Source organism: Crocuta crocuta, unplaced genomic scaffold, assembly GCF_008692635.1.
Source record: "Crocuta crocuta isolate KB4526 unplaced genomic scaffold, BGI_CrCroc_1.0 scaffold16, whole genome shotgun sequence".
Lineage (NCBI taxonomy): Eukaryota > Metazoa > Chordata > Mammalia > Carnivora > Hyaenidae > Crocuta > Crocuta crocuta.
In genome coordinates this window covers 3108038-3135724 of record NW_027531893.1, presented here as the reverse complement: position 1 = coordinate 3135724, position 27687 = coordinate 3108038, and the positions used below count along the sequence as shown (strand labels likewise).

At 36.6% G+C, this 27687-nt stretch overlaps 1 protein-coding gene across 3 annotated transcripts in view; it reads left to right on the top strand.

The window, feature by feature from the left end:
* CPED1 (cadherin like and PC-esterase domain containing 1) overlaps positions 1–27687 on the top strand; it is a 245015-nt gene that overhangs the window by 41150 nt on the left and 176178 nt on the right. For all 3 annotated transcript variants that reach the window (XM_077773325.1, XM_077773326.1, XM_077773327.1), the window contains exons 3-4: positions 16957–17063; positions 23566–23641. In XM_077773325.1, coding sequence (XP_077629451.1) covers positions 16957–17063; positions 23566–23641 — 183 coding nt within the window. The remainder of the gene's footprint in view (positions 1–16956; positions 17064–23565; positions 23642–27687) is intronic.

Here is a 27687-nt window from a genome sequence, read left to right as displayed (position 1 = left end):
TTTTTAGAGTCTTGATTGTCAAGTACCTGATAGATGTTTTGGTTTGTGCGTCACACTGCGTCAACATGTAGCAAACTGCACTGAGTACCTCTAACCCCGGCAGCATCTGTGGTTCTGTCTGCCATGTTTCTCTTGCTGGTACCACATTCTCTCATTCTCCCAGGTGCTAACGCTCATTGTCAGGTTCTCCCTTTCCATCAACTGTAACACTCATTAGGCACCAAGTCCTCCTCCATCACATGGCTCCTCGTTCTGTGCCTCTCATGTTATCACAGTAGCTATTACTCTCCCAGCTGCTGGTTTGTGCTTTCTACAATACACCCCCACCATGACTGCCAGTTTAGTATTTCAGAAGCATACCTCTGCTCACATCACTTCCCTGTGCAAAAATCTTCAGTGACTTCCTGCTTCCTTCTAATCGGGAGACATGTTTCTTAGTGCTGCATTCAAGGCTTCCCAGGCCATGGTGTCAGATACCTCCCCAGCTCTGCTGTAGTGTGATTCTCAGGCCTGTTCTCACACTCACATTATTCAGGGAACTTAACAATTTAAAAAGTCAATGACCAGGCCCCACTTCTGAAAATTATATCAGAATTTTAGGCAAGGAGAATGAATCTGGGCATTACTATTTTTTTACTGGGCTCCCGGGTAATGTCATGTGTGGGCTTCCTGACCTTAGCCTGCTCATCTTTGCCTGATCAAAGCCTTGTGATTTGCATTGTTACTGAGGTTTTGGGCTCCTACAATTCCTTCCCATCTGCCATTTCTTAGAATTCATATTNTGCAAACATATGATATTTGTCCTTCTCTGCCTGACTTATTTCGCTCAGCATAACACCCTCAAGGTCCATCCATGTTGCTACACATGGCCAGATTTCATTGTTTCTCATTGCCATGTAGTATTCCATGGTATAGATAAACCACATCTTCTTGATCCATTCATCTGTTGATGGACACTTAGGCTCTTTCCATGTTTTAGCTATTGTGGAGAGTGCAACAAGCAGCTGCATTTAAACTGTCTTTGGGCATGTTGGGATCGAGGTAAAAATACGGACATATGATTTATCCCAAATGGTAATTATATGGCCCCAAGGGGCAGCAAAATGGTACTGTGGAAGAGAGGACAACTACCTTGGATTGCACTGTCTGTGTGAAGCCGTGACTAAGTTCCCTAATTTCTTCAGACGCCTTTCATTTTACAGAAGATGAAGATTTTTGGACTAGATAATCTTTAAGATCCACTCCAGTTGCAAAGTACATCAAAAGTACAATAAAGAATGGAAGAGATTACCTACAATGCCACCAACAAAGACAGCTAATGTTGGACATGTTTCTTTACAAGTATTTTCTACATTTTATATACTTTTCTAGCTTGCTTTTGTTATTTATCGGAAACACTTGCCATAAAAACTTTGTAAACATTATTTCAGTGGCTACATAAAATTATATTATATGGATGTATTTAATGTTTACTAATATGATTTTCTTAATCTTTTCCACATTGTTAAATATTTCTGATTTTGCCAGTGTTTGGCTGTTACAAATAATTCTTGTATATAAAGTCTTGATATAAATCTTTGTCTACATTTCTAATTCTTTCTTTAGTATAAATTTCTAAGATTAAAATTACTGGAATGAAGAATGAGGGCCTACTTTGAAGCTCTTCATTCATGCTGTCAAAATTCTACCTGATGAAGTTAAACCATTTCCCATTAGATGTGCAAAAAATTTCCTATCTCACCAAACCTCACAAGTATCAAAACTCTGTGATTTTATTTTATTATTTTATTCTATTTAAATTTTTAATGCTTTATTTATTTTTGAGAGAAAGAGAGAGACAGACAGAGAGAGCATGAGCCGGGGAGGGGCAGAAAGAGAGGGAGACCCAGAATCCAAAGCAGGTTCTAGTTTCTGAGCTGTCAGCACAGAGCCTGACGTGGGGCTGGAACCTGGGAACCGCAAGATCATGACCTGAGCCAAAGTCTGACACTCAACTGACTGAGCCACCCAGGCACCCCAAAGCTCTGTCATTTTAATAAGCAAGATTGCTTTCAGAATGAGAACTTTATCTATTGTTCTATGGAAGTATAGCATGGAAATCCAAACTCACAGCTGTAGTGTAAAACACATTGTTTCTGCTGGAAATTGGTACTTGCATCATAGTAAGAATGCTGGGAATGCCAGAAAGGCCAGCACATTCCAAGGTAATCTGAAGGCTCATCCAGATAGCCAACATATCAGGAATAATGAGTGTTTGCATTTCCATTGGTTTGTTTGCTCAAGGATTTCTATTCATTATTTGTCCATTTATTTGAGAAATAGCCTATTAAAGTTTATCATCAAGACCTTATTTTGTGGGTACATGAAATCCTAACTCATAACTGTACACAACATGACCGTTGCATGCTAAGACTGATTTTTATTTCTTGTCTTATGGAAAGAAATCCTATTACTTTGTCACCCTGACTATTTTTAAGACACTATAATATCAGGGAAATTTTGAATTTAAAAATGATCAAGATCCAAGTTAATTTTCTGTATATTTTCACTTCTGTATAACAGCTAATTGACATTTTACAGTACTTTGAAAGATATACAATGTGTGAAAAGACTCAGTGTCATTTTTCTCAGAGAAAATATTTCTTTACCTAGATGTATATTCTCACTGTATTCTTAGAAAATAGTCACATTTTCTTTTTTTTTTTTAATTTTTTTTAATGTTTTATTTATTTCTAGGAGAGAGAGAGAGAGAGAGAGACAGCGTGAGCAGGGTAGGGTCAGAGAGAGAGGGAGTCACAGACTGAAACAGGCTCCAGGCTCTGAGCTGGCAGTCAGCACAGAACCCGACGCAGGGCTCGAACCCATGAACCGCAAGATCATGACCTAAGTGAAAGTCGGACGCTTAACTGACTAAGCCACCCAGGCGCCCCGAAAATAGTCACATTTTCAAAAATGTCATATGTTTATGGTAGAATATTCAAATACTTGCAAATACAAAGATGAATGTGAAAAATTAAATCCAAATTCCACTACCCAGAGATAACACAGTTAATGTGCATATTTTCAGTCATCTCCCTAAACATGACCCAAACATGCACACATACGCATGCACACACATATGCACACACGCACGCACATACACATGCAAGCACACACTTTCATCTTACCCTTTTGCCTCCTGCCTCTTTATACAATCCTTTATCCCACATGTTTTAACATATAAATTGTTAACAGTCCGATATTCTGATAAAAGCTTTGCAATAGCAATGTAATTTAAGAATTTTAATAAATTTTCCTTTTAATAAATTTTCCTATCAGTAGTTTTAAGTTTTTTTTTTTATTATTAACTAAATGCACTGTGCATTTATTTTTTATTTTCTTTTGTGAGATGTCCTTTATATCCATTAACTCATTGAATTCTCATTCACAGTCCATAAAGTAGGTATTTCTGTTTCATAAGGGAGGAACTGAGCAAGGAGTCTTGCTGAGGCTTGGCCCTGGGCTGTCTCTCTCCAAACTTGAGTCTTTAACCATGATATCAAACTAGTTTCTGGAAAGTGTATGGAAATTTCCTTTGCTTCATTCTTTTTAGTATTTTATTATATGGAAAGGAATTTTTAACTAAGTCCTTCTTGATAGGTATTTAGAAATGTTTCAACTAATTGCTATATGATACAAGTTTGCTACGATATTCATTTAGATTAAATTTTGGAGATTTGAGTGTGAAAGTCAATTATTATATGGATGGGTGAAAATATTAAAACTGGAGTTCTCCTTGCCAAATTTCTCCACAAAAGTTTGGCTCCTATTTTTAGTTTCATCACCAGTGCTAGTTCACAATCTTTAACAAATAGATGTTAACATGTTTTTTAATCTCATGAGATTAAAAATGACACATCAGTTTAATTTTTTACTAAAAAGGAAGTTTTACTTGTGCATCAAATACAAATATTTTTCTTATGCTAAATATTGTTTTTTTACTTAATGTTTATGTATAAAACTTTTTTATACAGTGCATGTAAATAAGAAATTCATAGGGGGGCACCTGGCCAGCTCAGTTGGTAGAGTACATGACTCTTGATCTCAGGGTTGTAAATTCTAGCCCCAAATTGAGTGTAGAGATTACTTAGAAAATAAAATTTTTTAAAAAAAGGCATTTATAGAAAGCAAATCCAAGTGGTAAAACAAAGAAGAAAAGATCATGAATTCAGAAAAGGTTACAGAAAGACAATTTAAAGTATAGAATATCACTTTACATTCATAGAACTGGCAAAAGCCAAAACTGGTGGTATCACCTATTGCTGGTAGGAATTCTGGGAGTGGAAGCTCTCATATGTTGGTGCGGAAATGTGAAATGTTGTAGTTTTCTTTTGGAAAGCAATTTGCCAAAAATCTATAAAATTTAAAATATGAATACTTTTTAAACCAGCATCAAATCAAATATTGGGAATCAATTTGATAGAAGCCACAGCATCATAACAAAATATGTACAGAAATCTTAAAATTAACAATGCCAATAAAACAGAGAAGATGATTTTAGATAAGGACAATTAAAATAAAGGAAATGAGATTACTGTATGAATTTGAGCAGTAAATTCTCTAATTATTTAGAGAGAAAAATGGCCAATTATGTTCCAAGCATCTCCAGAGAGGTGGAAAATGAATGTTATGAGCTAAGAGTAAACTATGATTTTGCAGAATTCTGTTAGACTATCTGGGATAAATTATACCTCTTAGATGTGTAAGAACAAGTCACTTTTAAAGAATGGTACACTTTCACAGTACTTGGCAGTTTCACATTGACCTAAATATTCTTCATCTCATGGATAACAGAATCATTAGCCTCAGGAGACATTTCCAATATCCTTTTGGCTTCCAGGAGCAGGGCCAGTTTTCAGAAAATTGTGAAGTGGATGAAAATTGTCTTAGGCGATAGCCCTGTTTACCCACTAGCCATGTTCCTCCTTACCCAAAGCATCTACTTCAGGCTGTCACAGCGGTTGGCCTAGCTGGTTGGGTCCCACCTGCCACTTGGGCCTGTTGCTACTCACTCAGGAGAATGCACATTCCTTCGTCATTAGTTTCAAGGCTCAAGGTGTCACATGTTCTAGCAAACGCTCAGTGTCAAGGAGAGAAAACTGCTGAGCCCAGCTCTAGATAATGTGCTTGAATTTTAACAGGGGCTTCCTACTGAGGTCCTCTCTTTTCTTTAGAATGAAGCCACCAATGAATATCTTTCCTCCTGTGGGAAGAATGCCTACTGAAGAAGCATAAAGGGGCAGCAAGGAGTTGGGAGAGAAGGTTATACCCTGTGTTTTCTAAATTACACATATATCACTCTATACAGAAGCCTTGAATAATAATAACCTACAAGACACATAGAAGATGTTGTATTTTGTTTCTTGAAATAAGTTCATCACCTAGATCTGGAATTTTTATTTGTGTGTACATACCACTCACCTATTTATTCATTAAACAAATACTAATATAAATCTCATCAAGTAACAGGCACTGTTCTAAGCACTTTACAAATATTAATGCATTTAATCCTCATAATGTTCCCTAAATGTTGTCATTGTTATTATAACTACTTTTTGGAATGGCCTTGAACAAACTCATTATATTATCTACTGAAAATAGAAGATAAGACTTGCTTCATAAATATCTTAAAGAAATATATGATTGGGTTAAATACATCTCCAAAGAGATTAAAAATAATGCATTATGAGTAGGAGATATGTAATCCTAAAATATTTATTGCATTAAGTAATAAGCCATTGAGGGAGTTGATTCTTTTTCTCGTGTTAGTGTCTTATATTTTTTCAAGCCTAGGTTCTCATCTGTGCTGAATTAGTGTGGAATTATTCGTAGAGTAAATTTTAAATCAATGACTCCCTCCACCCTCTCACATTGCTCATAGTCCCCAGTGCCTTATTATAAAATGTTAAACCAGACATGACTAGGCTGCATTCACTGCATTTTAAAGAAGTCATGCAAAATGACTTTTAATAAAACAGGAAGAAAAGATGATATTTTGTTAAATGAAGTGTCACAATGTTAATTATACACTAAAACCTCCTGTTCCATAATGTGGAATTCAGTATAAGGAATGTCTGTCAAAAACTCATGTCAAGTACTCAAGTAATGAAAGAACTCAATGTAGGGGTGCCTGGGTGGCTCAGTCAGCTAAGTGTCCGACTTTGGCTTAAGTCCTGATCCTGTGGTTTGTGAGTTTGAGCCATGCGTGGGGCTCTGTGCTCATAGTTCAGACCTTAGAGACTGCCTGCTTCAGATTCTGTATCTCCCTCTCTCTCTGCCCCTCCCCAGCTCATGCTTTCTCTCTCTCTCTCTCTCTCTCTCTCTCTCTCAAAAATAAATATTAAAAATTTTTTTAAAAAGAACTTAATGTAAAGCTCTAACCTCATAACAAGTGTTATGAGTAAGACATTATAGTCAGGCATCAAGTTATTTCATAATTGACACTAAATACTCAAGTTACATTCAATACATGACTATTAAAGGAGAAGAAAGGGTAGGATGCTAAAGTTGGTGTTGTTGGGAAAGACAGCATTTCAAAGATGAGTGAGACCTTTCAAGGAACTATACGGCATAGGTGTATATGAGTGCTTCTCAAATTTACATGTACATATAGATTACCTGGGGATCCTGTTGTTGAGAAATTCTGATTTGGTAAGGCATAAGTTGGGGCTGAAATGTTTCATTTCTGACAAGCTTTCAGCTGATGAAAATGTTGTAGTTCTAAAGACCACAGTTGAATAGTAAGGATGCACATGTTTAACTGTAATATAAGCTATAATGTAAGCAGTATGAAAGGAAGATAAAATATTTCAGAACAGAACAAGGAAGTTGCTAATTCAGTGTAAGGATCTTGGCAGGTGTGCAAGGAGAGTACTTGGTAGGTAACAGTGAGCTCTCAAGCAGATTTTTGAAGGAAGAATGTACAACAGCATGAGCTGCATGCTGGAGGCACACAGGTCTCTAAGTGCTTGGAGTCTCAGGGATTAACAAGGGGTGATGTGGAAGAGGAAGTTGGCGGCTGCTTTGAAAGACTAGAAGACTAGGTTAGGGCAGGTGTAAAGAGCCTAGGTTGTGTTGCTAAGGAATTTGATCTGCGATTGCTGGAAATAAGATGTTTTTAGAGGATGACTCTCACTGTAGAGGGGAAATGGATTAGAGAAGTAAAAAGAGTTATAAGCAGGGAGACTAGGAGACTTTGCAGAGAAGATGAAATTTTAGGTTTAGTGAATGTGGTAGGATTTGGAAAAGTCAGGAAGTTATTTAAGAAATTCTAATTTAAAATTGAGGGGAATTGGAAATCAATGGAATGTAAGAATGAAAGACAAGTACAAGTTAAAGATGACCTTATGCTTTCCAGCTTGAGGGAGAGAGAGAGACTACACCTTTGATGGTAAGAAAAGTAGAAGGAAGGACAAGATTTTGGCAGGAGATAATGGGTTCAGATTTGTACTTGCTCAGCAGGGCATTTGTTCTAGAAAGTAACCTGAAATGCCTCTCTAAAACATAAGAAAGGTAGAGAAATGTAAATCTGGGAGTCAATGGCAAAGAAGCAACACCTAAAGCAATGGATGTAAATACAATCACCAAAAGATTTGACTTTAGAGAGAAATAGTAACAAATGCAAAGAAAGGCTAAGAATTTGGAGAGCTGCATGTATTCACAGAAGAGTCTCAAAACCCAAACTTGATCTATATTTTCAATCCTCTATACTCCAATGGAGTTTGTATTACCAGAGAACGCATCTTGCATACAAAATATAATTATTTTTCACTCTCAGCATTGTAGTGTTGAGTGGGTTTGTAATAAAACATCCTGACTATAAAATTCTTAGGACGATATATAATTAGTTTGTGACAGTTTATGCCTAGTTATGTCCACATAGTTTAATAATCATCTTATTTCCCCTGGAGAATTTATTTATTCTGATTTTTAAAATACTGAAGTCCATATTTTATTCATACTGTCTTAATTTTCTACATAATGTCCTTTTTCTGTACCGAAGTTCCATCAGGATATCACATTACATTTAGCCATCATGTCTCCTTAGACTTTTCTAGGCTGTGACAGCTTCTCAGACTTTCTTTGTTTTTGACAACCTTGGTAGCTCTGAGAACTGGTCAGGTACTTTGATGTTTCTCTACTGGAATTTGGCTGATGTTTTCCCCATGATTAGACTGGAATTATGGTTTGCAGGAGTAGGACCACAGAAGTAAAACATCATTCTCATCACTTCATATCAAGGGGATATACTATCAACATGACTTATCGCTGTTGGCGTTAACCTTGATCACTTGACTGAGGTAGTGTTTGACAGATTTTCCACTGTCACTCTTTTCCTTCCCCTTTCCACACTACTCTTTGGAAGGATGTCATTATATTCAGCTCCCAGAGAAGGACCAAGAAGTTGTGCTCCACCTCCTTGAGTTTGGAGTAGCTACATAAATTATTTGGTATTTTTATACTCACAAGGTTTGTCTCTTCATCCTCATTTATTTGTTGATTCAGATCATTTGTTTATATCAGTATGGATTAATGGATAGTTACTTTATAGTTTTGGCTATAATCCAGTATTGCTTATTCTGTTGCTGAAATTGCTCCAGTTATGACCATTGGCTCCTGGGTCCCTGTCACATACTTCCATCATTGCTTTCATTTGTTTACTTATTTGTTTTGAGCTTTTCCTTACTTTCTGGCACAATGATGCTCTTGGCTCGGCTTGTATATTTACTACTCCAGCCTCTTGAATCAGCCATTTCTCCAAGGACCTATGGTTCTTTTCATTGCAGAATGATGTTAGAAACCAATATCTAGGCATTCAGTGTAGTCTTAATTTAAAAAAAAAAAATTGTTTTATTTAATTCTGAAAGAGAGTGAGAGAGAGAGAGACAGTGTGAGCAGGGGAGGGTCAGAGAGAGGGAGACACAGACTCTGAAGCAGGCTCCAGACTCTGAGCTGTCAGCACAGAGCCCGATGCGAGGCTCAAACCCACAAACTGTGAGATCATGACCTGAGCCGAAGTCGATCGCTTAACTGACTGAGCCACCCAGGCGCCCCTGAGTCTTACTTTTTTTAATTGCTGCACTGTTCATTCTTTTAAGGTCTTCTAAGCTGGTGAGGATTCCAGACATATGGAAATTTGGTAAAATGCAATAGAGAGTTTTATCCCAGACAGACAACAGTCTTGAAAGCAGTGAAAGTTTGAGCACACATTCAGTACACTTCAACAGCAGACTATAGAAGTGCCATGAAAATCTTTAAAAATATTTAAAAAAAAACATATGGAAAGAACTTTAGCAAGCCTTCTAAAGTAAATATTTCTTCTCGGGGCGCCTGGGTGGCTCAGTCGGTTAAGCGTCTGACTTTCGCTTAGGTCATGATCTCGCGGTTCGTGGGTTCGAGCCCCACGTCGGGCTATGTGCTGACTGCCAGCTCAGAGCCTGGAGCCTGTTTCAGTCTGTGACTCCCTCTCTCTCTGACCCTCCCCTGCTCACGCTGTCTCTCTCTCTCTCTCTCCTAGAAATAAATAAAAAAAATATTAAAAAGAAATAAATAAAGTAAATATTTCTTGAATGTATTTCATAGGAATAAACTGAACTATTTCCTTTAAAACTCTTCAAAAAAATGTTTGAGAGAGAGAGAGAGGGCACACACATGTGGGTGAAGGACAGAGAGAGAGAGGGGGAGAGAGAATCCTGAGCAGGCTCCAAACTGTCAACCCAGAGCCTGACACGGGGCTTGATCTCACAAACAGCGATATCATGACCTGAGCCAAAATCAAGAGTCGGAGACTTAACTGACTGTGCCACCCAGAAACCCCATCTTTTCAAACTCTTCTTAATGGAAAATTTTGTCAGAGCAGGAGTCTTATACTTTTGCAAAAATTTAAGCAGGATATTGGTTTCTTAAACTTATGAGTAGTGCAGGATTTCAGGAGCTCAAAACTCCTCGCAGAAATGATCTTCTTGATCTTCGCAACCTCTCATGGGGCAGAAAGAGAGCAGATGTTTGAATAGGAAAGCTTGATTTCTAGTGTGGATTTAGAAAACCAAGGGGAGAATGGCTTAGATATTCTTTGTGATAAAACACAAAGTTTTTATCATCAGTTCTTAAAAGATAAGGAGCCAGAGACAGCATAAGCAAAAACCCATGACCAGATTGTTGAGGTAAGGAACTAGATTTAATTAGATTTTGTGACTATGTTGTATAATTGATTGAAGATCTAAATGTTCTATATATATAATTTCTCCTAAATTCTGAAAATGCTATATTGAATCCAGTAAACATCTAAGTATCTACAATAATCAGTGTTGGACACAAGAAGATGAAAGGTTTTTGCTCTTAAAGAACAGCCGAAAATAAAATGTATTGTGGGTCCTGGGTTGCTGTTCGTATATATATTATATTAAGAATATAGTTAAAGGAACTGGTTAATTCAATTTGAAAGATTCAGGAAAAGATATAGGTATTTGCAGTGGCTTACATCCAAACAAACTTACGGTGTTATCAAGCATAGAACCTAATTTGTCATCAGTAAGTTGACACTGTATTCATGAATGTCACAATATTTACTAATTCTGATAAAGGATGGATACAGGGAAAATAAGACTTTGTTATTCAACAAGAATGTCATAGTCTAGGGTGAAAAGAAAAAGAGTATACAGATGGAACTGTGAATATATGAAATATTCTCATGTTATATTATAAAGGAATATTATGTATTATTTAAAATTAAACATCGTGTGTATTTCATGCTAAAAAAAAGCCCCACACATTTTAAGAAATCACTGTACTTGTATCCTTATGGAATATAATAGTCTAACCCTGTGAATAAGTAGATGAGGCTTGGCTGTAGCTATGTATCTTGGAAGCTCTTGGACCAGTTTATTTTCCAAGTCAGGCTTTATAAATCTTTTCTGCTTCAATTTGATGTATGTGTTCACAAAATAGTTTCCACTAAGTAAAGCGCTTGGAATCTGTTTTTGTTTTTATAATTTCTTAAAATGCTAGGAATGGTTACTTTATTTTCTCAGGCTTACTTCTTTCATCCTTACTAAGAACCAAAATATATCATTAGGTCCTCTTTGTAAAACTACTTTAAAATTTTCTTCACTACTTCCATTTTTTAATTTTTACAATGTGCTGGCTTTTGATTGCATTTAATTTTGATCTGTGGCTCACATTCAATTATATATTCACTATGGATCTCACGAATATATAGCAAATGTTCTTAAATCCCAACCACTGTTGTAGATACTGAGGATATGGCAGTGAACCAAATAGACATATCCCTGCCTCATCGAGCTCATAGTCTAATGGGAAGAGACAGGCAATAAGTAAATAAACAAGAAATACATAGCTGTCAGATGATGATAAATGCTGTAAAGAAAAATAAAGCAGAAATAGAATTAATACTCTGAGATTTTTATATTGTGTGCCAGAAAATTAAAATCGAGAATAGACAGCAGGTACATGAATGATGATATTTCAGAGCTTTCTGTTCTCTGGATTGAGTAACTGGCCCGGTAGACTCTTATCGACGAGGGAGGTCATTTGCGAGCCAGGAAATGATTGCTTTACATGGCAGCCTGCCTATGAGAGACTGGAAATATACTCGAGTCAGCCCTCGCTCCACAGGGCAGATGCTTGATTAAAACAAAAACAAGAACAGAATCTTTAAAAATAGCTCTTACTTTTAACACTGAGATGTTTCTTGGTTCCTGAGAACAAGCAGAGAAAGATAAAAACTGCAATCAGTAGCTTTTTATGTCTGAATTAATAAATCTGGACCCAGACAACTCCTAAAATTGTCCAGAGAGTCTTCCTTGCTACCTGAGCCAACAGTGAGGAGGCAGGTGTGGTATTATCAGCAACTTTGTTCCACAGTTTATGGGGAGAAGCCTATATAGATTTCTTGTGTTTTTGTAGTTTTGAGATGGAGAACAGAACATCCACATCCTGTTTTCCTAGAACAATGTCCTGTGACCTCTCTATTTATGGGCTTGGCTAGTCTAATCTGGGAGCTAGTCTTGCTCTGGTTTCTTTATGACTGGGAAAGAAATCCTTTTAACCATCTAAAAATCTAAGAAACTTTTAGAGATTTCTTTTCAAAAGTAGGTGGAAGCCTAGTTAATATTTATAGTTTCTGAGTACGTGTGCAGTTGAAAATTCCTTCATTTTAAAGATAAAAGTACTTATTTCAATTACCAGTGGTAGCTAATCATGCTTGGGGGCACTATTGCTGGGTGAGGGTCTAGGAATTCCCAAGATGCTTGTTATAGTCCTTTTTCCCTCTGATGTCCCAAAGGGAAATAGATCCACTGGAGAGTAGTTGGAAAAACACCAAACCTATATAATTCCTCTTTGTCTCAATACCCTCTCTCGTAAAGCATATGAAATAATTGCTTATACCCCATAGAGTTGTTAGAAGTCCTGCATAAGTTAAAATACATAAGGTATTCTCTATTGCCTCCCTGATTTTTAAAAGGATGATGATGTAATGGTTATGAACCCTTAGGGCTAAACTTCTGTGTTCAAATACTCTTTCCACTAGATGACTAACTTTGAGCAAGTTGTTTAACCTTACTGTGCTTAGAGAATAATCATATCCAGGAGGATATTGTGTGGAATAAATGAATTAACACAAATCCTTGGAGCAGTACCTGGCTTACTGTAAGTGTTCCAGAAAGATGTACTGTTGGTATCATTACTACTACAACTACTACTACTACTACTACTACTACTACTACTACTACTATTTATTTATTTGTTAGTGTGGCCTTGGCACTCAAATTCTAATGCAATATTCTAAGGAGCGAGGCTGAATCACATAAAGGTCTTCTGTTCTGTCTGCCAGGGAAACCTAAGAAACCACCATCCAGGTTGGCCGACGGTGGCTTGGCCTGTTTTTTTTTTTTTTTCCAAATCGAAGTCAAACTTCTCCATTCTTACACTCTAATGTCAACCTTCTGGGGACAGAAGAAATCTATCAAGTAAGGCCAATATTAAGAATGTTTGCCCCAATGCAAAAAAAAAAAAAAGAAGAAGAAGAAGCCTGCCTTAGGCTGCTTCTAACTGTGGAAAAAGCCTTGAGACAGGCTGAATGTCCTAAGAAGAGTCCAAGGAGAGACTGTGGACGAGAAAGAGAAGAGAGCAGGCCCACCTAGGAGTGGTACCTGGGTCACTCTATCAGTTCAACTGGAGAGAGGAAGCATAAGTGAAAAAGTTTTCCATAGGCCACTCCTGATTTTTCCAGGGTCTTGAAGAGAAAGAATTACTCTAAGAGACCACACTTCAGTCCTTACCAACTTTAACACAGCCAATAAAATGTCTTCGGAGTTGAAATGAGCTTGCTCAACCTGTGGGAGAGCATGGCCAAATCTGGAGATCAAAGGGTGTGTTCAGACATCCTTATAAGACCAATTGACCAAATATCAATTTGCCAACAGTCATCTTAACAAGACCAATTTACCTAATGAACAACTCTAATTCACTGAAAGCTAAAGCCGGGAACTTCAACCTGCTGAATGAGCACTTCATGGAAAACTGACACACAGTGTTTGAATCCAGGTCTAGGACTGTTTGCCTACTAGAGGCCCAGCCCAAGCAGTTAGGGCCTGGGGGACCGCATGGTAAACTGGAGAAAATGTGGGAGGCTGTACTCTGCTCTAGTCAGTGGCTGCCTTATAGGATATGGACCCCATTTTACCACAGCCTCCAAATTTTCAAATGAAGGCAGAAATCTGGATTTTTATATGAATTATGCTGACATTTCCTTTTTTGGCAAATATTTACAATTTGAAACGAAAACAAAACAAAAATTGTGCAGGCCAAATGCTCCATGCATGCAGGCTTGAGTCTCCTTGTGTGCCTGCAGTCTACAATCTCTCTTGTTCACCCTGGGCATTTGCCTACTCGATGCTCACGCTTTCAGCTAATTGAGCACGGCCCCAAAGCTCCACAATACTTAGCAATATGTAATTTTGCTGAGGCACAAATTTGTTTCCCAAATGTTCCAAGTTGACTTCTGAATGTGATTTACTTAGCCAGTGAATGTGCTTATGTCTCTACCCAGTTTCCAGATTTCAGTGTGGCTTTTGGGGTTTTTTAAACCAAGTTTGAGTACATAGTGCCATTCATGAAACAAATAAAAGCTTTTGCTTTAAAAAGGGCTGTGGGAATCAGGACAGTAATGACTTTTAAGGCTGTAGATGGAAATGAAGAGAAAGTGAAAAGGTCTACTCAAGATCTAACTAGGAAATAGAGTTTAGGAAGTTTGAGGTAGGGCTCAGTGAGGGTATCCATAGGAATTTTGAGTGGAAACAATCAGCATTTTTCAGAGTCTGGTGGCAAAGCATTAGGCAAGAAGTATATGAAGAGATTACTTGAAATTTTTGGCTATACTGTACTTTCTTTTTAAGGGGGAATTTATGTGCTATAAGGTATTTTTGAAATATTTTAAATTTAAAATATTTGTTAAATATTTTTGAGAGGTAGGGGTAACCCTTATGAATGCCAGGAAACTGTAGCACTTTATAAGTTATCTTAAATTCTTTTTAATGTTCAGGTCTCTCAAAGATTGCTGAGGGCAGTGACCACCTTTTTTCTTTTTTCTTTTTTTTTTGCTATTTACCTTCATAATTCTAGTACAATGTCTTGCTCATAGGAGGCTCTTAATAAATTAAATACTTTGAATTATTTAAACAAATATATCTTCCAGTTTTAAACATTTATGGCTTAAATATATATGTTTTAATCAAATCTAGAAATTGTGTATATGTCTTGGGTAGTGAAGGGGGCCATGCATCAGACTTGGAGGAATATAAAATGTACTGTGTTTTTAGTATCCAGACAGTATAGTCCATGATCTTAAATCCTCTCTTTGCATACCCTTATCTTCTTAAAATATTTGGTTGAGTATATTATGTCAGGAGGTTTCTTCTAGGGTTTTAGTGTTTCCTGGGCTAGAAATAATATCAAATGAAAGTATCTTTGTGTTTTTCCTTTTGAATCCATATCAAAAGGTTTTGGCTGAAAGTGCCAGGTGCACATTTCAGGCACATTTTAAATAAGGTGTTGGAATCATCATAGAGTATTTGGTATTGGCTCAAGGAATCCATTTGGAGTTTCCTTCGAAGTGAGGATGCATGAACCTTCCAAGCCTAAGGCCCAATGCCTATTACATGGAGAGATTTCTCCCACCTCCAAATTGCCTGCATCATTTCTCCGTGTCCCTTTGAACTATTGCACTGTATTCCGGCATCTTGAGATACACCATGAAAACAGAGACAGAGCTTAACTTTAGTTCAATTGTCTGGATCCCTTTGTTTGGCAGAGAGGCTTCTCTTTTAGGAACAGGAAAATTACAAACAGAGGCACCAATAGTCCAGACCTTGTCAAATTGTAAAGGACTTGATTAGTGCAGAGGGAAATTTCATTCTTAATTGTCATACATCACTCTTCGTTACCACTCTTTTTTCCCCCATAAAGTCCTTCTTTGAAAGCATTATGCATTCAATTGAGAAATTCTTTTGGGAAATTTTTAAAGACAGGATTTGGTTACTTTCTAGCTTTTTAGAAGCCACTAATACCTAATGTAAGAGATGACTTGTAAGATCTGGCATAGTTACTGAAGGAATGTTATCTCAGGATTGATCAACTCATGAGACCATGTGTACAGAAATTGCTTGATTTTTTAAAAGTAGATTTCCACCCCAAATGGAGGAAGTTTCACAAGTAATATCAATCCTCATACATTCTTTAGTGTTCTTTTTTTCTGGTTATTTTTGAGATGGCTATTTCTATATTACCTCTGAAGTAACATGTTTACCTCTCTATCCTGGGCTAGTTACTCATTCATTCATTTAACAAATATTTTTAAAGCACCAATTATATGCAAGATCTATTGATAAAAACATACAAATAAATCAGAAAATAAGAGAAAACAAACTTATAACACACAAATGTTAATTTTCAAATGTTCAAGTATTATGCAAGGATGTACTCTTCTGGGATTATTTTGGCAAGTTACTAGGACTTATTGGCAAAGAACTTTGTCCTTGGTAAATTGCTGAAATATTTGCTTCAGTCCATGTTATACTCTGTATTTTGAGCTCAATTCTGCTGTCTATAACTAGACCACAAATTCCTTTTAGACAAAACTTGATTTTTAAAGTTTTCGTTGAATTTTATTTTCAGCCTACCACAACCTTTTCTTTGTAAGAAATCTCATAAAAGTAAATCTGATGTTTAAGATTTGTGAAAAGTAGGGGTGCCTGGGTGGCTCAGTAAGTTAAGCGTCAGACTTTGGCTCAGGTCATAATCTCATGGTCCATGAGTTCAAGCCCTGTGTCACACTCTGTGCTGACAACTCAGAGCCTGGAACCTGCTTCAGATTCTGGGTCTCCCTCTCTCTCTCTGTCCCTTCCCCACTTGTACTCTGTCTCTCTCTCAAAAGTAAATAAACATTTTAAATATATTTAAAAAAAAGATTTGCGAAAAGTAATGGTGATATCAAAGCCTAGAACAAAATATTTGGTGTTTTGACTTACTATCATTATTTGATTTTGCAACCCCCCCCATTATCTTAAAAGACTTTATACCCATCTTTGCTCCCAATCTCCAAATAGGACTTTATGAATTTATAAAATTAGTGGCTTAAAACATTTAATTTTAGGTTTTTAGGAATTTTATTACATTGCTTTAGATAATTGCATTTTCCCTAACATATAATAGTAAATATAAAAATTTTCTAAATTAGAAAAATTGAATTTCAGTTACTTCAAATATTGACTTTAAACATCTGCAGAACCATTGTTACTTGTGTTTTAGAATGTAAATAATAACATTTTAAATCTAAGAATGGTGACTTCAAAAATCTGATAAAAAATTATTTGTTTTTAAATATTCTTTTGCTATTAGGTGATTTGGGCTCTTGGGATCTGCTCATTTGCCTGTCTTCTAGGAAAGCTGGTGGAAAACCTTGCATATCCAAGGAAGACGTGTGCCAGTTAGGTTTACATCAAAAGGTAAATATTCTTTTTCAAAATGTTTACAGATTTTAACAGCCCTTGAATATTAACACCAGTATATCTTGGTCCATAATGGTTTTTTTAATTTGAGAAAAGCATCAAAACTTACAGCTATTTCTCAGTAGTGAAACAATATAGTAGCTACACTGATCATTTGATATTTCTGCAGTTGACTGTCTTGATAACTCCTTCTTCCTTGTAACTTATGACTCCATTGGCCCATGGGCTGAGCACGTTATTTTTGTTCTTCTTGTCCATCTTTGGCCATTCCTTCTCTGTTTTCTTCATAGCCACCTTTTCTCTGCTCATACTTTAGATGCCTGTGTTCCTCAGCACCACTCCCAAGGTGGTTGATGATCCCCAAATGTACATCTAAAATTCAAGCACTTTTCCAGGCTTCAGGCTTGTGTGTATAATGCCTGCTGAACATCACTTTTATATCACAGACACCTCAAAGCCACCGTGGGGAAAACTAGTGCGTATGTTCCCGGGTAAATCCACTTCCACTCTTGCATTCAGTAGCCCTGTAGAACTTCTATTTTATTGGTCATAAGCATGATCAACCACTCTGTCCCTCCCTAAGGTAGAAATCTGGCCTTCACCTCTGATCAATTCCTCTCCTTTGTCATCTTCATTCTATCAATAATTGGTGCTAAGGAATTTAACTTCTAAATACTTCTCAAGTATCTTATTTCTCAAATATCCATACCCACTACTTTTATTCTGGCCAGATAGTCACCATATCTTGCCAGGGCTATTACAGAATCCTCTTTACTTCTTTTTTGAAGCAAATATTTTGCCCCTGAAATCCATCCTGCCTACAGTTTTCAGGATGAAAAATATAAAATGCAGAACTAACCTAGTTAGTCCTGTACTTAAATCTTGAATGACTTTACATCAAGTATAAGATGAAGTCTGTAGTTTTCTTCCCTGTGACTATCAGTCAACCTCCAAGCAGGAGACAAATTCCATACTTGAAAGGACTTAACTGAAGAGAATCCAATGAAAGAGTTATTTACTGAGGTTTTGCCAAGATAAGAGAAACAAGATTAGAGAGATCTAATAAAAAAGATTAGGAAAAAAAAAAAAAGATTAGAGGCATCCAGGGACCAGCACATCATAAAGTTTTACTACCGTTGGTCTGAGGAAGGGTTTATAGAGGGAAAGGTTAGCAAAGCCTAATGAGAGCTGGAGCCAAGAAAGAAAGGATTTATAAAGTAGGGAAATGTAGCCATTGTGAAATCATAAGCCATAAATCCATAAGAGGAAGTCAGGGAAATAAGTACTCAGCCTCTCTCTACTACCCACCAAACTCTTGCCAAGGCCTCCTGTTGGTGCCACGCATTATTCTATGTGCTCACATATTTATTTATGTCTATTCTTTACATATGAGGAGACTGAAGCACAGAAAAATTAAGAGAATTTCCTAAGTCTTCATAGATAATAATTGAAACAACCAGGATTCAAACTCAGTCAGTTTGACTACAAATTTTGTTTTCCTAACTACATCAGTATAAAATTTTTCTAAATAAATATTTAGGACTACATTTACAAGCCTATTGTCATGAAGATTCTTAAAGAATGCATAAGCTTTAAATGATACATATTAGATAACTGTCACTTTGGAGCATGAATAATTTGAAGCTTTATGAATCATGACTTAATTATATGAACATAAATATTCAAAACAAGTTGCTTCAGACTTGTTGGGATTCTTAGATGAACAAAGAAAAGGGCCTCTGCTCAAATTAGGATTACTAATCACATGAGAGTTTTGGAATCTAAATGCTTAATGAAAGTGATCATAAGATTTGTTATAAAAAATGAATGGCCTGGAGCCTCTCTAGTCAGAAGGAAAGTAACATGATTTTAAAACTGTATTGGTCCTTGTGATGTGGAAAGTGAAGTGAGGTCCACTATTTGGGGTAACACTAAGTTTAGTAACGGGCTGTATTTCACCTTTAACAGAAAGGTTCTACTGTTTCAAGAGCAGAGGGATTCATTTCTAGCTCTAAATGTTTGTAGGATTAGCAGTCCCTAAAACAGCATGCTGTTTTTAGTACCCGCAGCACTGAGAAATACTAAAATGGCTCTTATTTTAAAGCATTTGAGCACATTTTCAGATGAATTTGATGGAATGATAATTGCACGGGAGACAGAAGGGGATAATGACTCTTCTTGTCATTAGTTCTCTTGAGGGTGATACTGAACAGCTTCCGGAGAACATCTGAGTTGTGATAAAATAGAGAACGTTTGTACTGACCTAATGATGAGAAAGAGCAGAAAAAGGTATTCATGTGTCGTGTGTGTCACTCTTGGTATTCATGAATGACCCCTCCCAGTTTTTTCCTTTGGGCGCTTTCTTCCACACTTCATAGTTATTAATAGTCCAAACTCAAAGGTCTACTCTCCTTGATGAGTTAATCGTATTACTATAGTTTTAGTTTATAAACACATTCTAAGTGTTTATACTTGATATACTGTTTTTATTAATGCAACTATGTCTCAAAATAAGAATGATTTTTTTTTTACTTTTGCTTCTGGTCATCTGTAATAGAAACAATTTAGATGTAGAATACCCACAGATTAGGATTGCGGAAGGTATGTGGGGACTGAAATCTTTCTAAATGCACATTTCCTTTTTCTCAGTTTGATCTCAGAAATATCCCAGGATCCAAACATCATTATTTTCCATATGCATTCTAATCCTTTCAAAGATATGAAAGGTTTTATGCCAAGAAAAACAACAGCTCATATAAAACATGCACACACATATAAGTGTCTGTAAAACATTCAAACCCAATACAAAATCAGAGCGTGTTGAAAATAATTATTAGGCTGATAATAATGTGTCAGTGTAGATTCTTTAAAAATAACAAATATACCACTCTGGTGGGGTTGAATTCAGCTAATCCAAGCAAATGTCATTGATGATGTTCCTTTTGATAATGATGGAAATTTTACATGTTTTATGAAGTACATAAGAATAAGAATAAAAACCAAGTATTGAGATATAGAAGAACATGATTAGGTTTAACAATGAAAATACATGGAAAATATATGTAATATAGTTGATTTGCTATAGCTATAGGACCCATAGCCTTTGAGTATGTTTCTTTGTGCCAAGTTATTTGGTTTAACTGCCTAGGTTGGTGCTGTCACACAGAATGGAATGGAAATGGTATTTCTGGTGTCACGTGTCACCTCGGTTATGTCATCTGCTGAGACTCTGTGAATTCTAAAGATGTGCTTTGGAGGAGGGGCCACGGGAAGAGGTCACTGGGTAGAGGATGGGAAAGTAGAAGCAGAAGCCTGAAATGGTCATTTCCCTTGGCCCGGCTCTGCTCTCTTGGAGCAGGTGCTTTGTTGATCCTGAGTCCATTCATGCTTCTGACTGAAGATCTCCTATAGACAGTCACCTCTCTGATAAGACCCAGCAACCTGCACTTCTGTCTGAAATCTATGCAAGCTGTACTCGGTCTTTGCAGTATCTGTGCAAATTCTTTTGGCCCATTAGTTCTGTTATGGTTGCCCATTGACCAGGACTCTTTCAGTTTGTAAAAGACGGGACAGCTCATCCAGCATACTCTGACCTTTTGGCATAACAACACATTTGCTGTGAGCTCTTCAAAAAGTATGAGAAAGTTTTAAACTGGACCTTGTCAATAAATAGCCTTTAATGATACTTACTTATGCACCCTGAGTGGCTCAGTCAGTTAAGCATCCGACTTTGACTCAGGTCATGATCTCATGGTTCTTGGGTTCAAGCCTGCATGGGGCCCTGTGCTGACAGCTCTGAGCCTGGAGCCTGCTTTGGATTCTGTATCTCCTTCTCTCCTTGCCCCTTTCCCACTCACTCTCTCTCAAAAATAAATAAGCATTTTTAAAAACTGATACTTACCTAAAGCTACTTTTCTTTCTGGATCCTTCTATTAAAGTTTCTATTTAGTCAATAGCAACTGAGCAATTTTGTCTGGGGTGGAAAAAAATGGTTCAAGTATATTGACCTTTAAAGCTTTTGACAATCTAATTTAGAAAGGTTCTTTTGTCTGTTATCTTTAAAGAGCAAAAAGCTAAAACAAGCAAACAAACAAAAAACCTTTATTGTAGTTTTTCCACACTTTTGCAGTATTCTGCCTCTTCCCTCCAGCATTTCTCAGGAAGTCTGAATTGTAACCTTAAGGATTTTCTGAACACCCTTCTTTGTTTTCCACTTTGAGTCTCTGAACGTTCTCATTTTTAAATTTGAGAAAGTAGACATGCCTAAAATCTAAAGTGTACCATATTTCTAGCCATTGCTCCACTCCCCGTGCCATAAGAAGGAAAGTGACTCAGACTCTGGTACCTTTGGAAACTTTCAAACTTGAGGATTGAACAATGTCGTTCCTGCAGATTCACAGAGCTGGTTCTGCTGCCAGCTGGGCTTTATTCATACACAATGTGGACTGAAGTTTACTGTTTGCTGAATAAGTTAATAGAGTTTGCAGGATTACAGGGGTTGGAGAATGTTTTTTCCTTTTTTTTTTTTTAATTTGTTGTCAAGTTAGCTAACATACAGTGTAGTCTTGGCATCAGGAGATGATTCCCATGATTCATCACTTACATATAACACCTGGTGCTCATCCCAACAAGTGCCCTCCTCCATGCCCATCTCCCTTTTTCCCTGCCCCCATCAAAGCGTTGGAGAATGTTTAATCAACACACTATTTCAAAGCGCTTTAAGGGAATCATTTTTTTAAAAATAGTTTATTGTCAAGTTGGTTTACATATAACACCCAGTGCTCATCCCAACAAGTGCCCTTCCCCAGGCCCATCACCCCCCATCCCCTCCCCCCGACCCCTATCAGCCCTCAGTTTGTTCTCGGCATTCAGGAGTCTCTCATGGTTTGCCTCCCTCCCTCTCCCCAACTATTTTTCCCTTTCTTCTCCCTCATGGTCCTCCGTTAGCTTCCTCCTAATTCACCTATACGTGCAAACATGGTATCTGTCCTTCTCTGCCTGACTTATTTCGCTCAGCATAACACCTTCAAGGTCCATCCATGTTGCTACAAATGGCCAGATTTCATTCTTTCTCATTGCTGTGTAGTATTCCATCGTATAGATAAACCACACCTTCTTGATCCATTCATTAGTTGATGGACACTTAGGTTCTTTCCATGTTTTGGCTATTGTTGAGAGTTCTGAGAATCATTTATTTTTTTAACTACAACCGATGATTGCATTACTACTTGATAAAAATCTTAAGAGAAGCAGTGTAACTCAGTGACCAAAAGCGCTAAATGCTTTATTTACAAATGAAGAAATTGAAAAAGAGAAGCAAAAGTGACGTGCTCAAAGTTATGATTCTGTCAAATGTCGTAAGTAGGACCATAACTCATGTTTCTGGTTCTCCAACTGCAGCTGAGTTACTTTCCTAAAGCTTTGTCAGTAGAACACAGCAGAGAAACTACATTACTTGATTAGTTTAGAGTGAGTTAAATTTGAAAGTATTCAATAATTTCTCAAACATGAACCTGATTTTCAAGCTAATTTACCCTGATCTCTTTCTGTTGGTTTTAACAAGACTTTGCCATTTGAGACATTATTTTTGGAATTTAGTTAATAATAGCTACATAATCAGTCTGTGAATTCAGAAGAGAAGAACAGATTAAGCTTGTTTGTGTTTTTTCTTTATAAGTTAAACGTATATTTGAATTTATGATAACTTTTTAAATTTTTTATGTTTTATTTTATTTTTGAACAAGAGACAGTGTAAGCAGGGGAGGGACAGAAAGAGAGGGAGACACAGAATCTGAAGCAGGCTCCGGGCTCCTAGCTGTCATCACGGAGCCGGACGCAGGGCTTGAACTCAGACTGCAAGATCATGACCTGAGCTGAAATTGGACACTTAACCGACTGAGCCACCCAGGCGTCCCAATTTATGATAACTTCTATGAAGCTTTCTAAGAACAGTTTTGTTTTGTTTTTAGAATAGCATTTTACAGTGACTGGATTTTATATATGGAAGCAATAATGCCCTTCAAAATGAAGGGAAGACTATATGTTAAATTTTGAAACCGGATTAGCACTGAATTTCCCACTAAAATGTCTGTGATTTAAATCAGTGAGCGCCTTTGGAACGTCAGAGTCTAGTTGACTTTGAGGTATGTTTAGTGCTACTTTCTGCCAAAGCAAAATTTGCAATTGTCAAGTTATTTGTGTTACTCTATTTACCATAAGAATGTAAACATTTCCTGTTAGTTTTAGCACATACCATGGTTTTGAAATACATCAAGGTTTTCAAAAATATTGTCAAATTTCTAAGGGCAAATTTTTGTTTTATGTTATCAAATAAACGACTTTATTATTCTGGATTTAAATGTTGGCTTGCAGAGATTTGAAGGTAGGGTGTGGATGGAGTACACTGTAGTTCACATCTATACCCTGCGAGTTTTTGCATTTTCTTTGCTTTAGCATTCATGAATGCCTAACTCACTAGAATCTTTTTCATTCCTTGCAGGTAAACATATTACCAGAAATACAGCATCAGCTTTGCAGTAAAGAAGGATTATGTCAAATAATTAGAAGATTTCCAGGTAATCTTTAGTTTGCCTCCTTATGCATAAACATGTGAGATATGTAGCCTGCTTTAGCAGATACCAAATAATGATATCTCAGATCCATATATTTAGCTCCTCTGTCTATCATTTCACTATCACAAATCTTCCAGAATCCACAAGGTTTTGCCCATGGGGAGACCCTGATAAAAAGGAATACAAATGCAACATTGGTATTCTTTCTTTTAGTTTTTGCCTTCTCACTTTCTAGGTGAATGTTCCCTTCTTCCTTTGTGTTTTTCTTTAAAATCATTCTTGTTTTATTTTAAAAGCAGTTATTATAATACTTCTTAATTATATAAACTTTGAGTCTTTAAAAATATATGTATTTCTTCATGATTAGTTCTGATCTTAATAAATTTGTTTCTTTTTTCTTTGAAATTCCCTGAATTTGCCTGTTTTTGACAGGATACTGAATGGGTAAAATTTTTTGCCTTGACAACATTAGAAATTTGGGACAAAAATTACCATCTCATTTCCTCATAGATTCCCAGGCTGAAGGAAAAATCAGATGGTCTATGAGTCTTCATAGATCAAATTATAGCTTACTTTAAAACCCATCAGTGAAAGGGTCTCTCAGATTTCTTGTTTAAAACTTACTTAATGTTATACAGCTTATGCCCCTAGAAAATATTTCATTATCTAATTAAAATTTAGATCTGCATAGCTTCAATTCCATTTTTAAAAATTTAATTTGTGTCCTAGTGGAATCAGAAAACTGATATCTTACCCCACTGGGTTTTCCATGGGGTTTCTGCTTCCATACCAAACATAAACCACATTGGCGTGTCCCTTGTAAAGGCTAGTCTTCTGCTGTCGTGTATTAAGGATTAAAATAAAGTAAAAATGAATCAAAAATTCAACTTTCAATTTAAGGTACTTGTCTAAGATAAATAATAGCTGTATAAACTTGGTCTTAATAGTTATTGCTTTATATGGCAGTTGTAACTGACTCCATTATCTCAAAGATTTATTTTGTTTCTGTAAATTTAAGCTGGGTAGTTTTTTATTTTATTTTTTAAAATGTTATGTTTTTGTGAGATGCAAGTAAAGTAATTATTTCCATTAATACATTATTAGGAAGTATCTAGGAATCCTCTCAGGAATTTGAAAAAAACTATTTTTGTTTATATTTTGAACAGAGCCTACATATTTTTAAAGTATGTTTTTCTTTGTTGCTACTTACATTTCCTTTTTTTAAAAAAAATATATAATTTATTGTCAAGTCAGCTAACATAGAGTATATAAATGTGCTCTTGGCTATGGGAGTAGAGTCCCGTGTTTCGTAACTTACATACAACACCCAGTGCTTATCCCAATGAGTGCCCTCCATAATGTTCATCACCCATTTCACTTCCCCTCCCACTCCAGCAACCCTCAGTTTGTTCTCTGTATTTAAGAGTCTCTTATAGTTTGCCTTTTTCTCTGTTTGAAACTATTTTTTCCCTTCCCTTCCCCCATGGTATTCTGTTAAGTTTCTCACATTTCACATAGGAGTGAAAACATACGATATCTATCTTTCTCTGACTGACTTATTTCACTTAGCATAATACCCTCGAGTTCCATCCACATTGCTGCAAATGTCCAGATTTATTTTTTCTCATTGCCATGTAGTATTCCATTATATATATAAGCCACATCTTCTTTGTCCATTTATCAGTTGTTGGACATTTCGGCTCTTTCCATAATTTGACTATTGTTGAAAGTGTTGCTGTAAACACTGGGGTACATGTGCCCCTGTGCATCAGCACTCCTGTGTCCTTTGGATAAATTCCTAGTAGTGCTATTGCTGGGTCATAGGGTAATTCTATTTTTAATTTTTTTAAGGAACCTTCACACTGTTTCCCAGAGTGGCTGCACCAGTTTGCATTCCCACCAATAGTGCAAGACTCCTTTCTCCAAATCCTCACCATCATCTGTTGTTTCCTCAGTTGTTCATTTTAGCCACTCTGACCTGTGTAAGGTGGTATCTAAATGTGGTCTTGATTTGTATTTCCTTGACGATGAGTGATGTTGAGCATATTTTCATATGACTATTAGCCATCTGGATGTCTTCTTTGAAAAAGTTTCTATTCACGTCTCCTACCCATTTCTTCACTGGATTATTACAANCCTAAGCGAAAGTCGGACGCTTAACTGACTAAGCCACCCAGGTGCCCCTATTACAAAGTTTTTTGGAGGTGTTGAGCTTGGTACATTCTTTATAGATTTTGGATACTAACCCTTAATCCAATATATAATTTGCAAATATCTTCTCCCATTCTTTTGGTTGCCTTTTAGTTTGGTTGATTATTTCCTTTGGTGTGCAGAAGCTTTTCATCTTGATGAGGTCCCAGTAGTTCAATTTTACTTTTATTACTCTTGCCTTTAGAGACATATCAAGTAAGTTGTGGCTGAAATCAAAGTGGTTGTTGCCTATTTACTCCTCTAGGATTTTGATGGCTACCTGTCTCACATTTAGGTCTTTTCATCTATTTTGAGTTTATTTTTGTGTAGTGTAATAAAGTGGTCTAGTTTCATTCTTCTGCATGGTGCTGTCCAGTTCTCCCAGCAACATTTGCTAAAGAAACTGTCTTTTTTCCATTGGATACTCTTTCCTGCTTTGTCGAAGATTAGTCGGCCATTCTTTTGTGGGTACAATTGTAGGCTGCTTACATTTCAATATGGTTGATTCAAAACAGTAAGTTTCTTGGGGTGCCTGGGTGGCTCAGTCAGTTGAATGTCTGACTTTAGCTTAGGTCATGATCTCGTGGTTCATAAGTTTGAGCCCCACATCAGGCAAAGCCCACTTTAGATCCTCTGTCTCTCCCTCTCTGCCCCTTCCCTGTTCACATTCTTTCTCTCAATAAATAAAACACTAAAATAAAACCATTAAGTTTCTTTACCACTGGAGTTAGCAGAACATGTAGAATCATAGGAATAAAAGCTCATTTGTACCCAGAAATAAGTTATCACTTTAAAAATACTCACCAAACAACTCTTACAAAAGTTTATATTTTATATTTTGCTTCCGTACAGTTAAGACTTTTTTTTTCTTACAAATAGTTTATTGTCTAGTTNGGTCCCAATCGTTTATTTTTGCTCTTCATTCCCTTGCTTTGGGGGACGTGTCAAGTAGAGGTTGCTGCGGTGGAGGTCAAGGAGGTTGTTTCCTGCTTTCTCCTCTAGGATTTTGATGGTTTCCTGTCTCACATTCAGGTCCTTTATCCATTTTGAGTTTATTTTTGTGTATGGTATTAGAAATTGATCTAGTTTCATTGTTCTGCATGTTGCTGTCCAGTTCTCCCAACACCATCTGTTAAAGAGGCTGTGGTTAAGACTTTTTTTTAACATTTATTTATTTTTGAGAGATAGAGAGAGAACACGAGCAGGAGAGGAGTAAAGAGAAAGAGGGAGACACAGAATCCAAATCAGGCTCCAGGCTCTGAACTGTCAGCACAGAGCCTGATGCAGGACTCAAACTCAAGAACCATGAGATCGTGACCTGAGTAGAATTCAGATGCTTAACTGGCTGAGCTACCCAGGTGCCCTGCACTCAAGAAGTTTTTAACTATCTCCATTTGCTTTCAATATTACTTTTTCTTCAAGAACATCTATAGGCTGTAGGTATATGTGCTCCTTCCACTGCTTCGTCTAGTGCTTTAGTTTTCTATTTAGCTCTGTGACTAACAGGATAATTTCATGGAATATACAGCCTTTTAAATAAAATTATTTCTCCTATCATACTATCTTTCCCTAGCTGAACATAATTTTTGTAGATGTGTAGCTTTAAAGGACAGCATATAAGTCCACAGCATTGTTTTCTGACTTAAACTGTATAAACAATAGCTTTTGTTGTAGACTGTTGCTCTAGTATATACTATGTGGTATAAACTCTGTATTCACAGGATTAAGAACCTTCTATTCGTTGTCAATACTGAATATTTAATGCTGAATAGCTTAGATAGCAACATGTCAATACCTAAATTTACACTACTATTAAAGAGGTAAGATAGTAAAACTAAGCGAACTACTTTATAATTTAG